The sequence below is a fragment of the Sceloporus undulatus genome, chromosome 5 (genome assembly GCF_019175285.1).
Source record: "Sceloporus undulatus isolate JIND9_A2432 ecotype Alabama chromosome 5, SceUnd_v1.1, whole genome shotgun sequence".
In the NCBI taxonomy this organism is placed as follows: Eukaryota; Metazoa; Chordata; class Lepidosauria; order Squamata; family Phrynosomatidae; genus Sceloporus; species Sceloporus undulatus.
Genome location: NC_056526.1, coordinates 72,325,837 through 72,342,342, shown reverse-complemented (window position 1 = coordinate 72,342,342; position 16,506 = coordinate 72,325,837). Strand labels below are relative to the sequence as shown.

General features: G+C 40.5%; 1 protein-coding gene across 14 annotated transcripts in view; it reads left to right on the top strand.

Annotated features, from left to right (window-relative positions):
• Positions 1 to 16,506, top strand: part of CADPS2 (calcium dependent secretion activator 2) — a 372,843-nt gene that overhangs the window by 243,282 nt on the left and 113,055 nt on the right. For all 14 annotated transcript variants that reach the window (XM_042467898.1, XM_042467896.1, XM_042467889.1 and 11 more), the window contains exon 14: positions 14,343 to 14,444. In XM_042467898.1, coding sequence (XP_042323832.1) covers positions 14,343 to 14,444 — 102 coding nt within the window. The remainder of the gene's footprint in view (positions 1 to 14,342; positions 14,445 to 16,506) is intronic.

Sequence of the window (16,506 nt, the reverse complement as noted above, 5' to 3'; positions counted from 1 at the left end):
GAGAGAGCTGCAGCAAGAATATCTAGGACTAGAAGCTAGTCTGACACAGGAAGGCTATACAAAGCACACTACATACCAGTCACTTCCAGAGATGTTCTGCCAATGCACAGAATAATGAATAACTATAATCTACGTTTCCTCTGATAAATGGTGCCACACCTGTCTGCAGCTATAATGTCTAATAATCTCTGATTCAGTAACTCATAAAATCCACCATCAATATATAATTGGTAAATTTACATTTGATTAGTGCTATGCGGATGTCCAATAACATTGTATAGATTTGTTCATTCTCAGCATTTTGACTAATTGCTGTACTGGGAGTCAGAAAGGAATTTTCCCTAAGGTAAAACAGATTAATGGCTCCAGGGTTTTCTTGCCTTCAGATACAGCATGTGGTTTAGCTTTCCTAATACAATGATTTTGGGCCCAGGTTACCCAGTTTCATCTTTATCTGGTGTTGAGTTCAGTGATATTTGAAATACAACTCAGTTTCTTCTAGTCTGCATTGCACATCCACAGAAGTGAAATTAAAAAATATCTGTCTCACCAGATTGTTCAGACAGGAAAGAAATATTATAAAGTACTATATGCTATAGAAATTATTAATATCCTTCCCTCATTTTTTCTTCTGTAGGCTGAGCCAGTTGTTCTTGGGATTACATTTTGACTTTAAAAAGTGACATGGAGGTCCTGAACCATAGGCCTTGTTCATGGATTTTTGCTGCAGTTTACAGTCTCATTTCCACCTTTTTATTGCCACTTGGCTAGGTATATCCTCCCTTCTTTTTAAATCACATATGAAGGCAAACTGATATCATGGTGCATTGTAGCCAATTACTGTATATGCTGCTGGCACCACTGATGGAATACAGTATCTATTAAGAGAGAAGACCACTGCTTTCTATACTTGTTATATGCATTATGTCAGTCACCCAGAAGTCACAGAAATGAACACATTCACAATCCCTTTCCAAGGAAGGCCCCAAATCTCCCAAATAAAAATTCTTATCAGCTCCCTCTTAGCTCAGCCCTTTTTCACCCTTTACGTGTTTCTTATTTTATTTTTGCGCTCAGGTGGGATCACAATTTACAGATAGCAGAGTTAATGTCATTTCTTACTACTGTCTTTAGACATTGATTTGTATAATTCAGATATACATGCAGTGGTATAATTATGTAAATACAGTCTAGTCTTGACAATCTCAACAGTAGCAGTGGAGGTTAAGTGAAGATACAAAATACAGAAAAGGAGCTATTGTTTTCTTCCTCATCATCTCATCTGGTATCTAGTTTTCATGCTGCGACTTCACATTTTGTCCCTCTCTTTCTGAAATGATGTTGGTGGGAAATACATGAAGTGCAAAGTGACTTTTCCCCCTGCTGAGCAGCAGGTTGAATTGACAAAGAGCATCCCCCACTTCCAGGCTAGTGTATCACTCCTTCTCTTTGGAAGAAGTTGATGTATTGAACATTCTTCAAATGGATAGTAAAACAGAAAGACATCTTACAGGAATCAAATCAGCCTGTTACTGCAAATGTTGTAATTTTGTCATTTATTATTTTTAAAATTACCCTTTCTGTGGAAAAAAGAACAGAATTTATAGTTGTTGAACTGAATGATACTTGACTGACTTGAAAAAGAAATGCGAGAAGACAGTAAAGAATCATCTTCCTAAAGATAAATATATGTATCTTGTGATGAATCTGAGCAGTGGCCATGCATGACTGCAGGGTTGCCACTTTTCTTCTAGCTGGTAACATATTTGCAGCTAAAAATATTTAGTTTTAGTTTTAGAATACACAGCATATAATGCTAGCCTTGAAGAAATCTAATGCCTAAAAGCTGACATAAATGGTTTTGAGAGGAGATTCTTTATAGTCCGTATGTTTTGGCAACTCCATCTTGTGTTGTTTTTGTCTCCACTCCCTCTTGAGATCATTCTTATATTTTTGGCAGTACAGAGAGTAAGATTCATGTTCATAGTTTGTGCCATCAAGCAATTGTGCATTAGAAAATAGGGTCAGTACAGAGATATCTGGTTTTCTGTGTCTTCCCAATAAATATTCAATTTAGTTAAACTGACAGCACAGGAGATGTTTCACTGGACATAACCTAACCCAGAATATTGTGTGAATAACATTCACTCTCTTACACTCTATCTAGAGTATTTACACCATCCTCCTGCTCAGTTACAGTGGTACCCCGGGATACGAATTGATCGCGTTACGAAATTTCCGGGATACGAAAAAGTTAGATTGGAAAAAACTGTTCCGGGATACGATGTTTTTTTCGGGTTACGAAATTTATTTCGGCGCGAAATTCAAACGCAAAGCGCGGCTAGCGGCTTTCCAGCGCTAACGGAAAGCCTTTTCGGGTTGCGAAATTACTCGGGTTACGAACGGAGCGGCGGAACAAATTAATTTCGTAACCCGAGGTAGCACTGTATTTATCTATATCAGTGATTCCCAAATTTTTGTCTTCCAGATGTTTTCGACTTCAGCTCTCAGAATTGCTGACTGTACACCAAGGTCTGTGCAGGCCACCCCTTTTACAGCCAGATCAGGGCCACAGCAACCACACACTGGCTTTTGCGCCCTACAAAGGGCATGATAGCCGTGGTGCTGCGGCTTTACAGTGCTCCTTTGGCACTGCATCATGCAAATGCAGCACCAGAGGAGCACCGCGATGGCATGCAGTGGTGTGCAGTGTCATACCAACCTGGGGGCAGAGTCAGGGCATGTACCATGTGGATGCTACGCCCCAACTCAGCCCCCAAGCTGGCCTTTGAGGCCAGTCTGCACAGGGCCCCAATCTGGTTGGGGCTTGTGAGAGTTGAAGTCCAAAATACCCGGAAGACCAAAGTTTGGCAATTGCTGTTCTATACATATCAGGTATTGGGGTGGGGGGGGGGGAATGAATAGGTTTGATTAATACATTCCCTTTTTTACATATTAGTTAAAAGTGTTGTATTGAATTGTAAGTACAGATTCCACTTTATAGTTTAGAAAGTGAGCTATGGAAAAATAGTTTGTGTGAACATTTTGGTGGCACTTTCAGTGGAGCTACTATAAAAATGACTGGCCTGATTGGCCATTGTATAAACAGAATGCTAGATTAGATAGGTATGATCAACCATGGCTCTTCTGCTGTTTATGCAAACCATGCTCTTGCAGTCCATGATGCTCAGGTATGAAATGTTAACTTAGAAACTTGACAGAAGGGCGGCTCTGTGCCGTCCATCTTTGCCCCGCATCGTTGCCTCAGCAACCAAACGGCACAGCAACGATGCGCTCCCTCTCGGGAGCAAAAAGAAGCTGCCAAAAGCAGCTTCCTGGAAGGGGCTCGATAATGACGCGTGCATGCATCATTATTGTGCCTCTTCCGACCAGAGATGTTTGGGAGCGCAGATGCCCGCACTTCATCGTTTCATGCCCCATGTGGGTGGAGAGCCAGCAAGATGATGCACAGGCCCCGCATGGAAGGGCTGGGCGCGTATGGACACCCAGCTCTACAGAGCCCTTATATCGGCCCCAGACCGGTGCAAAGCGCCCGTCTGTACTGGGCCTTACTCTGACTTGGCAAGATATATTTATGCCCTTCCAGGTCCTTAAGAAAGCCCCAGTGTTTAAATAAGATTCCATTCATAGTTGGTAGAGAAAATTTCTCTGAATTTTTTTCTCATACCCTGAGAATAAGAAAAGCATTCCGCAAATTTCTGCTCCCCCTGCCCCACGATATTCTACACTGTGTTTTGTTGCTGCAGTTCCTTTGCCCATTGCCATAATTAAGGATGATCCTACAATTTGCAAAGGATTTTTAAAGCTGGGCTAGCAATGTAGTTATAGGAACAGCATGTGAGAGGGAAAAACAAAAAACCAACAACAACTAATTTTGGGTGATGAATGAGAAGCTACCGAAAATTATTTGGATTCTTGGATTATGGCCTGTGGTTTCAGGAGAGGGGACTTCTGGCAAAGGATGGGTTGCACCTCATGGCCGTTGGCAGAAACATTTTTGCCAATACAGTGCACCCACGGCATACGCGGCCTTGAGCATACGTGCTCAAGCCGCGGCACGCGCACACGGGGCAGAAGGGGCGGCGCGTCCCATTCAATTGAATGGGTGTGCGTGCCCGTTGCACACCGCGCCACCACCGCGCACGAGCCCCATTGTTTCCAATGGGGCTCGAGCATAGGCAGAATTTGCCTTATGCAGAGGGATCCGGAACGGATCCCCCGCATAAGGCGAGGACGCACTATAGTCACAAAAATTTGATCAGGAGGGTTTTAAACTGAGTCATCTGGGGGAGGGAGACAGTATTTTAGAAGGCAGGAGTACATCAAGGGCTAGAGATAAGAAGATTAAGAGGTGATATGATAGCCCTGTTTAAATATTTGAAGGGATGTCATATTGAGGAGGGAGCAAGCTTGTTTTCTGCTGCTCCAGAGAACAGGACCTGGAACAATGGATGCAAGCTACAGGAAAAGAGATTCCACTTCAACATTAGGAGGAACATCCTGACAATAAGGGCTGTTCGAAAGTGGAACAAACTCCCTCGGAGTGTGATGGAGTCTCCCTCCTTGGAGGTCTTTAAGCAGAGGCTGGATGGCCATCTGTTGGGGATGCTTTGACTGAGATTTCCAGCATGGCAAGGGGTTGGACTGGATGGCCCCTGTGGTCTCTTCCAACTCTATGATTCTGTGATAGTCAAACTGTTATAGAGGGAACAAGGCAAATACAGTCATCCCTCCATATTTGCGGCTTTGATATTTCCGGATTTGATTATTCACAGATTTCATTAATATGTTCTCTCTAGGACTGACTAGGTCCTCCAGTGCAACTCTGTGGTCAACTTTAACTAAAAGGTGCACTGAAAGACCATTTGTAGCTACTCCAGTGCCATTCTATGGTCAGTGTATGTTGGACATTGACCACAGAGTTGCACTGGAGGATCTAGAGATTCCTAGAGAGGTGTCCTCTCATAGAAAAACAGTGTTTTTGTTATTTGCGGTTTTTCCATATTCACGGGGGTCTTGTTCCCCTAACCCTAGCGAGTATGGAGGGACAACTGTAGTGCATGGATCCAAAAGTGGGAAGGAAAAAAACTTTACACAGGCAGTTAGGGGGGAGGACCCCATGGCCTTAGATCTCTCTACACTAATGCACTTGAACTTCTAACACAACAAAGGAAATATGATATAATAGGCATCACTGAAGCCTGGTGGGATGAATATCAATTATTCTAATGTAGAAAAATAGGCCAAAGAGGAAAAGAGGAGGGATAGCATTATTTGTTTACATCTGTGAAGAGATCCATGACTTAAATCCTGGAAGCCATGTGGAGAGCAAAATTAATGGAGAGGGAAACAACAGGGATGTTATTGTGGGGATCTATCACAGACCCTCAAGTCACACTGAGGAATTGGATGGTGTCTTTCTAGGACAGATGACCACATACTCGGAAAGGAGAGATGTTGTAGTAATGAGTGACTTTAACTATCCTGATATTTGCTGGAAGCCAAACTCAGCCAAAACTGTAAGGTCTAGCAAATTCCTCACTTGCCTGGAAGGCAATTTCATTGTCTAATACATGGACAAGGGGATCAGCTATTTTAGATCTCATCCTAATCCACTGGGATGACCTAGTTAATGGGGTGCAAATGGTGAGATTCTTAGGTGGAAGTGATCATGTTCTCCTGGAATTTGATATATAGTGGAAATGAGAAGCCAGGCATAGTCAGACACACATTCTAGACTTTAGGAGAGCTACTTTCACATGGGTTGTGAGAAACAAATACCGGACAAATCTGATTTGATTTTTTATATATATAAAATTTCCAGCTTGTTAGATGAAGGGAATGCTGTGGATATAGCATATCTTGATTTTAGTAAGGCCTTTGAAAGGTCCTCCATGACATTCTTTCAAACAAGCTAGTAAAATGTGGGCTAGACAATGCAACTGTTAGGTGGAATTGTAATTGGCTGACTGGCAAAACCCAAAAGGTGCTAAACAATGGTTCCTCTTCATCCTGGAGTGAGGTGACCAGTGGAGTCCCATAGGGTTCTGTCCTGAACCCAGTGCTAATCAACATCTTTATCAATGACTTGGATGAAAGAATAAAAGACATGCTTATCAAATTTGCAGATAACACAAAATTAGGAGGAGGAGTAAATACCCCAGAGGAGAGGATCAAAATTAAAAATGACCTTCATAAATTAGAAAGCTGGGCCCAAACTAACAAAACGAATTTCAATAGGGAGAAATGCAAAGTACTACACTGAGGCAGAAAAAAAAATGAAATGCACAGATATAGCTTGACATTACCTGATATCTGGCTTGACTACAGGACATGTGAAAGGGATCTAGGAGTCCTAGTACATTACAAGTTGAACATGCATCAACAGAGTGATGCAGCAGCTAAAAAGGCCAATGCAATTCTAGGCTGCATCAATGGAAGTATAGTGTCTAGATCAGTATGCTCTTTAAGAGATTTTGGACTTCAGCTCCCAGAAGCCTCAGCCATGAGATTTTGGGAGCTGGAGTCCAAAATCCCTTAAAGAGCATACTCTGTGGACCACTGTTCTAGATCAAGGGAAATATTAGTGCCACTCTATTCCACTTTCAAAAAGGATGTTGACAAGCTGGAGCATGTCTAGAGGAGGGCGGCCAAAATGGTGAAGGGTCTGGAAACCATGCCCTTCATGGAAAGACTTATGGAGCTGGATGTGTTTAGCTTGGAGAAGAGGCGGTTAAGAGGAGATATGATAGCCCTGTTTAAGTATTTAAAGGGGTGTCATATTGAGGATGGAGCAAGCTTGTTTTCTGCTGTTCCAGAGAATAGGATACGGAACAATGAATGAAGGTTACAAGAAAAGAGATTCCACCTGAACATTAGGAGAAGCATCTTTACAGTAAGAGCTGTTTGACAGTGGAACACACTCCCTTGGAGTGCAGTGGGGTCTCCTTCTTTGGAGGTTTTTAAACAGAGGCTGGACAGCCATCTGTCAGGGGTGCTTTGATTGAGAGTACCTGCATGGCAGGGTGTTGGACTGGATGGCCCTTGGGAATCTCTTCCAATTCTACAATTCTATAATTTATGTCAGAAGTAGGTGCTTCAGTTCTAAACCAACTTGTGATCCTCAAGTAACAGAGAAAATATATCCTTTCTGAGAGGATGGATATATTATTTATTTCCACTTACATTTAAATTGTTTAACTCACAGTCCTGTTTATTTGTGAGATGGAGGTATGACTGGCTATGTCCTCAAAACTTCATGTGCATGGATTTTTTTTTCATAACAGCACTGTTTGAGCATCCAAAATATCCAAGCTGTTTTGAAGACCCATAGATACTTATCTGTTATGTGATATATAGGTGAAACATTTTAAAATTAATAACAAAACATAACAAATGATTTCACTTTTAGTTGTAATCCTATATGTACTTGGGTATACATGACACTTCTTTGCAAGTAAGCCCTGTCTGTATTGATCCCTAGGATTTTGCTGTTATTTATAAAATGTAGCAACTTGTGTCCTTGTTGAGGGAAAGAATCTAAAAAGTAAATAAATAGAATGTACTGAGAAGTTATTTTCTCCATACCACCACCATCATATATCAGCTGATAGTATCAGGGTCAGGCTGTCCTCTGTCATGAATCGCTTTATTGAAGACGGGTGTTATCCATGGGGACCATACCCTTTAAAAAGCAATAAAGACAACAGAGCCAGGATCTCAAAACATTACTTCCCACCATTTATCATTATTAAAATAATGTTAAGTCTTGTATCACTCAAGTTTAAACATGTTTTTCTTGTAGCTTTTTTTCTGGTTCCATGAAACTAATTGGAGCATTGGATTTGCTTTGTTTCATAACCAAACTCACTTTCTGGACGTTTTCACCTTGGTACTCAGGGCAGGACACTGTGTAGCCAGAAGTGGATCAACCTATTCTAAAATACTAGGTGTTGTCAGTGGGATTTTGTATGACAATAAACTGAGGTAGTGACATGACGAGTCGTGAAGTCTTTAGCATGAATGTAGCAAATCTCCTTTTAGTGCAGGTTGACAGATGGTGACATTCACCTAGCTCACCTTTCTCACTTGTCACTCTCGGAACCCCTGGCTCTTTCCTGTCACACATGTGACATGCCCCAGTAAGGTTTAATATGACAGAGGTATTTGCTTTATTGCCGCAGAGTGCAATCCCTCCTGACAGTCAAATCAGACAGAGAAATTTACCCAAATCTAAGCACATTCCATCTGTCAGAACTCTAAGGTAAAGTGTCACAGCATTCATTGATGAGAGAAGAGAGTTACTCATCCTTTCACTTTACATTTATGAAAGAGAGTACTGATGTACATATCTTTGCTTTGTCTGATTGTACTGCTGTCCTCAAAATTATTTTTAAAGAGGAGAGTAAGTTTGCTCCCTCACCTGACAGGTCACAAGTAGAAATTAGCCATGAGGAGAGTGGAAATGGCTGGGTGCCTATTGATGCAGCAAATCATATCATGACCAAGTGGTAGCCTTCATCTCAGGCTGTGTCTCGGTTTGCTTCAGAATCATTCAGATAGCATTTCATTTGCCTGAGCTTCCTGACCACTTGGATAGTATTAACAGTTTTGCTTTTATTCTAAACTTGACAGCCCAGGTCCATAATGCACACAAACAGTTTCTTATTCCTGTTTTAGGGTGATCTTGCAAACATGCAGGGGTAGCGGTGTTGGCCATTTAACAAATACAAATAAACATCCATCAGTGGTACCCTTATTGGCCAACCAAAATGCTCAATATACTTGTTGCAAGCTTTTGAAGTTCCACTGGCTTCTTCATCAAGCAAAATGTTACATACCAAACAGGAGAAAAAATAAAGATGTTAGTAAGATGTCTGCATTTTGTGGTTTCTGTCCTTAATTAAGATGGTATGGGGAGGGTATCTTTAACAGACTGGCCCCTCATCCTCTGGCCATGCGGCAATTGTCTCCATTCCTGTGTCCTCCTGGTTTTTGCCCAATTGCCGCATGGCCAGAGGAGAAAAAAGAAAACTTATTAAATGAAAATATTGTAGACTACCCCTATTTTCTGCTTCACATACGTAGCAGAATTGTTACAATAGTTAGTGGGTAGTAGATACTATTATAGCCCCCAGCAGAAAACCCATTGTGACTGAATGTTTTGAGATGTACACAACTTGCAAACATTTAGAAAGGAACCCCCTCAGTTTTGCTTTTAGGCATTTACCTGACATTTCTGTAAAGGCCCAGTTGGGCATGTTGCAGTGCTTAGAAATGCATCTTCAAGTCACCCTTTCATCAACCGCCATGCCCAGGTCTTGCATGAGAGACCTCCAAGTCACCTATCATCAACTGCCTTGCTCAGACTCAGGTCTGTGGCTTTTTTTATTGTCTTTTTGCATTCCTTCCTGGCTTCAGTCAAGAGTTCTGGCTTCCAGTCAATTAAGCTTATCCTACATTCTATGGGAATGTTCTTCAGGTTATATTTCACCTTGATGGTTGGTTTAATGTTCTTTAGCTTTATTCACATTTTGTATATTAGTAGGTCATAGCCTGTGCCACAATTTGCTCCTAGTCTTCTTTTTGCAGTTATATAGTCTCTTTGATGTCTATATTGGCCATCAGGTGATGTCCATATATAAGTTGTTTCTTGGGTCTCATGAATGTGAACAAACTGTTGGCCTGAAAAAATTCAATCAGTCAGTCAGTCTTCTGTTTTATTTCTTACCTCTAGTGCAAATTTTCCTACTCTCTTTGACTCTGCTCTGTTGACATTTTTGCATTCTAATCCACTATGATTAAAAAGAAGTTATATTTTGGTGTATTTTCAGTTTCCTCCTGGACTCCAACATAGAATCTCAGTTTCTTCTTCTTCTACCTCTGTAGCTGAAGTGTGAACCTGGATTAAGATTATACTGATGGGTTTTCCCTGAAGTCTTATTAACATGATTCAGTCAGACTTTGCATTAAATCCATTGACTGTTTCTGCTACATCTCAATCCACTATAAATGCCACTCCATTTCTTCCTAGATTTTAATTTCTTCAGTAAAACACCATGTAATTATCTGATTCAAAATGTTCTATTCCTGAACACTTTAGCTTACTTATTCAAGCTATTGCACCATATACAGCGCGCCCGCGTCATACGCGGGTGCACTTTACGCGGACTTGAGCTTACGCGCTCAAGCCGTGGGGCGCGCGCGGGGCAGAACGGGCGGCGCGTCCCATTCAATTGAATGGGCGCATGCGCCCGTTGCGCACCGCGCACCGCCGTGCACGAGCCCCATTGTTTCCAATAGTCCCCGCGTAAGGCGAGGGCCGACTGCAAATATATATATTCCAGTCCTTGCTTTACTGTGTCTAGTTTCCCATGCTTCATGCTTTTCCATGTTTCATGTTCCTATAATATGTGTTGTGCAAGTTTGGACTTTTGTCTGAGCACATCAACAGCTGAACACCCTTTCATCTTGAGTCCAGTTGTGTCATTATGATATTCATACTTATCATCTACTCTACTCCACTAACTCATTCACTGGGAGTTTCAACTTCTGGCGCTATCTCTTTTTTCATTTTGGATTGTATCACTATAGGGTTTTCATTAAAAGATCTTCAAAAGGATCCCCCCCCCCCACTACTGCTGCAGCCCAGTAGCTGTTTGGTGCATCTAGTCTGGCTCCCCAGACAGACTATTGTATATTGTGCCTAGCTATATCTAAATTATGCCATAGAAAATCATAGAATCGTAGAGTTGGAAGAGACCACAGGGGCCATCCAGTCCAACCCCCTGCCATGCAGGAAATCTCAGTCAAAGCATCCCCAACAGATGGCCATCCAGCCTCTGCTTAAAGACCTCCAAAGAAGGAGACTCCACCACACTCTGAGGGAGTTTGTTCCACTGTTGAACAGCCCTTATTGTCAGGAAGTTCCTCCTAATGTTGAGGTGGAATCTCTTTTCCTGCAGCTTGCATCCATTGTTCCGGGTCCTGTTCTCTGGAGCAGCAGAAAACAAACTTGCTCTCTCCTCAATATGACATCCCTTCAAATATTTAAACAGGGCTATCATATCACCTCTTAATTTTCTTATCCCTAGCCCTTGATGTACTCCTGCCTTCCCAAATACCTCCACATGACTCAGTTTAAAACCCTCCTGATCAAAATGTTTCTGCCAACGGGCATGAGGTGCAACCCATCCTTTGCCAGAAGTCCCCTCTTGAAACCACAGGCCATAATCCAAGAATCCAAATCATTTTCGGTGGCACCATTTGTGGAGCCAGTTCACATGCTCTATTTTCCTCTCCCTTCCTGGACCATGCTCTTCAACTGGGAGAAGAGATGAGATGACAACCTGTGAATCTAGCTCTTTCAGCTTCGTAGCCAGAGATTCATAGTGAACCGCAGTTAGTTATGGAAGCATTTCTATACATGCTGTTAGCATACAGAGTCTTTTTTTACTGTCTTAGAAAATACAAGGGGCTTGCCTACCATAGTGTAAAAATGTAAGTGGAGTGGATTTACAGGACTTGCCCTGTTTTTTAAAAACATAAAATGAACGAGCAGTTGTTCCATGACAAAACAGGTCTCTCTCTCTCTCTCCCTTAGCTTTCCCTTTTTCTTTTGGCTATTTCCTTTTGTTTTGGTAAATCTTCTGTTTGCACAATTTTGCTTTCAGTACCCAGCTTGTTGGAGGCAATTAGCTTACAACTGTAAACCACGTAGTGACTGCTATGGAGGTATATAAATGAAGCTGCTATTGCTATTTAAAATATGAGGAAGAGCCAAAAAGTACTGAAGGGAGAGACACTGTCTTTCTGTCTTGCAATACTGTAGATGTTGTTTGAGGAAACTTGCACCATCCCACATACTATTAATGCCAATGCATACAAATAACCATTTTGCACTGGGGCTTAGCACAGGTTTATTGTGAGAAATGAAATGAGAGTGGGGCTGAGGTCATTCCTTGATTTTTAGAATGGGAAGATAAATTACTTCATGTGACGACAACAAATTGGGAACCTCCCCAATAACAGTGATAGTAGCTCCTCATTCATCCCCCAAAATTGGTTGTTGTTGGTTTTTTGTTTTTCCCTCTCACATGCTGTTCCTGTAACTACATTGCTAGCCCAACTTTAAAAATCCTTTGCAAATTGTACGATCATCCTTAATTATGGCAATGGGCAAAGGAACGGCAGCCAGCAACAAAACACAGTGAAGAATATTGTAGAATATAGCTTGGAATTCTTCACTAAAATATAAGAAAACATGATTGAAGACATTAGTTGTTTAGATTTATGTAAGTCTTTTGCCAATAGTTTTTAGTTCCACATTTTGCAGTGATTCCTGGCTGACCTTATTCTGACACTTATATTGCGACTCCAGACAATAGCCAAGAGTGGCATGCCAACAAGAAATAATAAAGCCAGTGTACTGCCGAGTATGTGTGTTAGTTTTGTTTTATGATACATAACATGGACTTCAAAGGTGGAGCACTGTGAAGAAATGAGACCTACCACTTGGCACACATCTTTACCAAGTTCCTTGGAATAGAGCCATTAGTCATTTAGTATATTGGTCAAATTGACTCATTTTATGTCAGTTCTCTCCTTATAATACATGGGCTACTCTCTTTTCTGTCTCCTGCAAGCCTACAGTTTTTTAATGTAGATCTGCCTGTGCACTTTCTAAATAAATGCAGAAGGGCAGATTAAAGAAATGTACAAAGAAAGTAAGGTAGCCAAATTGTGTTGAAAGAGGGGAGGACGTGGCAAGAAATTACCATGGTAGTAATCCAACACAGAGAAAGGTGGGCACAAACAGTGAGGCATGAGTAATTTTTTTTAAAATACTTATCTCACAAGCTAAAGGGCATTCCCCACCCCATGAAACCCATAAAAGTCATAGGAGTTTATCAGACTCCTTACCTTCTGCCATGCTCCTGTCGCGTAAACGTCACCAATCTGCGACAGGAGCCTCCTGGTGGGATCACAAATAGCGCTACGCTTCCGTTTTCATCATGGAAGCATTATCATAAGTGTTTTTAAAAAGCCCTTTTTAATAACAGATTAAATTATTATTTTAAAAGGTCCCTTTTTAAAACACTTATGATAATGCTACCATGAAGAAAACGGAAGCGTAGGGCCATCCACAATCCCACCACGAAGGTTCCTGTCGTAGATCAGTGATGTTTATGTGATGGGAGCATGGCGGAACATAAGGTGTCTGATAAACTCCATAGCTGTAAGTTCCCCTATATTCTTTGCATGTGGCTCTTCAACTATAGAGGTGTAGAATAGTTTTGAGATAAAAGATAGGGTTTACAAGTAAGGGATGTGGTATTTAAATACTGTAAACACTTTTCACCACATGTCTTAAGTTGACACGATAAAAACAGATTATAGTGATAAAGCTTTCTTTCTTTCTTTGCAAAACGGGGTGGATGAATAGGGCGATAGGTTGATTTTGAAGGTGACCCATTCAATTCCATTTCAGATTATTCACCCTTTGTAGAATATGAATTCTCACACTTTCCTTACATTGGGACAGAGCAGTGCTGATCATATGCTCATTGAAGACACCCCTCCACCCCGGAGCTTTGGATAAAATTAGTTTTGTAATATAAGTAAACTTTGCTTTGAATCATTTGCATAAACCAGTGTGACCATTTAAATTGTCAAATCTCAGAGTCAGTGAAATTTCTGTTGTCTAGTCTAGCTCCTGCAGGAAATCCATATCCAAAACATCCCCAGAATGTAGGAGATACCTCTACATTTCTTTGTTAGCCATTTGCTTTGGATTGTATCCCTTAGAAACAGGGTTCTTAAGCTGAGAAGAAGTTTTAACTGCATTCTGCCAGCTGTGCCTTTTCCATGAATTACTACATTAGTTCCTTTTATCTGCTCACTCTACATGTTGTGAAATATTTCCTTCTCCCTGTTTGCACAGGTATTGTTTTTCTCACCTTGACAATGTATTAACTGTATTCAGCTGTTACATCTTCCGTTCTATGTATGAGCTACAGCAATAAGTTCATTTAATTTATCTCTTTTGTCACACCATTCATTTCAAAGGGCTATCAAGGTGGTTTATGTCTTGTGTGAGTATGTGCTAATTCTATTTAGACTTTGGTTTTATCATTCCTTTTGATGCTGGGCAACTTGTATGAAAATATAACTGCAAGTGGTTACTATATTTCAGAGAGTTACTGCAAATGCTATTTGTGTACTTCAATAGGCATATTTATTCTTGGTGATTTACACTTTTGGGGTAGAGGAGAAATGTGTTTGTGTCTGGGTGTGTACTTGTTTAAATCTATAAATTTCAGGCCTGACGGAATTGGAACTGTGACAATTGAGGAGAAAGAAAGGTTCGAAGATATTAAGGAAAGGCTTTCTTCCCTTTTAGAAAACCAGATAAGCCACTTCAGGTGAGTGTTTTTGTTGTACAAATTTGTCATGCATGGTACTATGAGAAACAAGGGAGCAGTAAGGGTTGAAAGACCCTTATTTTGAATGACATTCAGTTTTTAATTGAGTAACTGAGTCCTGAATAGGCATATTGCACCCCTGTCTTGTAGTAGTTTTTTAAAAGTGTTATATTTAGTTAATCTACTTGCCTCTGCAAACCATGTGTGAATGCCATCAGTTTTATATAAGAATGTGCCACATTGTCAGAGGTGGCATAAAACCAGTTAATACACTTATGGGATGAGGTTTTAAAAACCTCTCTCATTTAGCAGTCTAGGGGTAATATTTACCTATCCTTCATGGTTTCTTATCAGTGACGCAAACCACTTATAGTCAGTCAAGTGCTCTCCCCTCCCTTCCCCTCCTTTTAGACAATAATATAGCCCAGATATTTACGTAGTTTTATATGGAGCTGGAACAGATAGGCAGGAAAAAGCAACTTGATCCTGGGCTTTCTGAAATTGGGTTGGAATCCTGATTTTCACACAATCCACTCCTAAGGCATGCCAAACATCCATGGGCTATCCACACAGTGCGGCGTTGAGCCATGCTGTGTGGTTGGTTTTTTGTTGCCTCTTCACATGTGCACCATCACACTAACACACTGCCTGCAACCTCCAGTTACCTCCCTCTTCTTGCCCAGATGCCATTCCATTGGATGCCCACCCATTTGATCAGCCACACAGTCACATATGAAATACACCACTTGTACAGGGCATTGGTGTGCCCAATGATATATTGGCAAAGCACAATCATATTGTATGTTGTCAACCCATCTTGTTTGACGTATTTTCATATTTTTGCTTTGCCACAGTCCTGTACTGGCGCCAAGCTGTTTATATGCTGGTGTGATTATGCGCATTTTCCATATTAAGTCAGAGTCTCAGAGCTTCTTTTTGATCTGGTTTTTAGCCCTGGAGCATGATTTCATTTTACTTTCCAACTTTGCCCCATGCATCATCTAAACAGATAGGCTTCAAAGCAGTTTGAAGCCTCTTTATTTGGCCAGTGTAGATGACCTCATGGAACTGCTTGATATTTATTAATGCTGTTTCTTTATTCTGTCTTATTGTTTTTTGCATGTTCATTATAGATGGGCGGGGGGGGGGGCACAAAAAATCCATACAATTCAGATGTTCTTTACAGCACAGGAACTTGTAGCTCCATTTGTTAAAAAGAAGAAGAAAAAATTTAAAATTCAGTTTGTAAGTATTGTCAGAATATTGTCAGGGGGAAAAAATCAATAGTCTAATTTTTTTTCTGAAAAGGGGGCTTTGGGGGAAAATTAAAATAGCATCGTTGTTTTTAATATCCTAATTTTTCCATTTATTTTCTGGTCCTTCACATCTCTAATAATAAATTTTATGTTCCTAAAATAGTGAAATAACTTTCCATTTTTAAAAGACACTAATATCCCTTCTTCTTTTTTTCAATTTTCTAACAATTAATGTTTAAAAAACAGAAAGAAGTTTTTTTCCCCATGGCTTTGAAATTTTTTGAAATTTTATTTTCTAAATCTGCATATACAGGGAGAGGTGTGGTATCAAGTTTCAGGATCCCAAACTGTTTTCTGTTTAATAACAGTGGGGTTTATTCAGTCTTTGTGATAATTACAGTAGCACCAATGAAATCAATGGAATTTACCATGATTAGATTAATTCCCATTGATTTCATTGGATCTAGTCTTGGATCTAACTAAATCTAATGTGAAAATGAATGTGTAGCTTAAAAAGAATCAAAATATTATAGACAGCATATATATAAAAATGCATTTTAAAGACCTCCCAATTTCAGAATAAATTCAAATGGATGAAAAAGAAGCAAGACGTTCAGAGAGAACAATGTTTAGAAATAAAAATGAAGCCTGGGACCCATTCAGACTACAGAATTTTAGTACTATATGGCTTCCTGAGATTTGTAGTTTTTTCAGATACAATGAAGCACTCTGGCTCAAAATACCAAATACCCCTTCCTCAGTTGCCAGTCCCAGGATTCTGTAAGACAGGACTATGGCAATTAAAG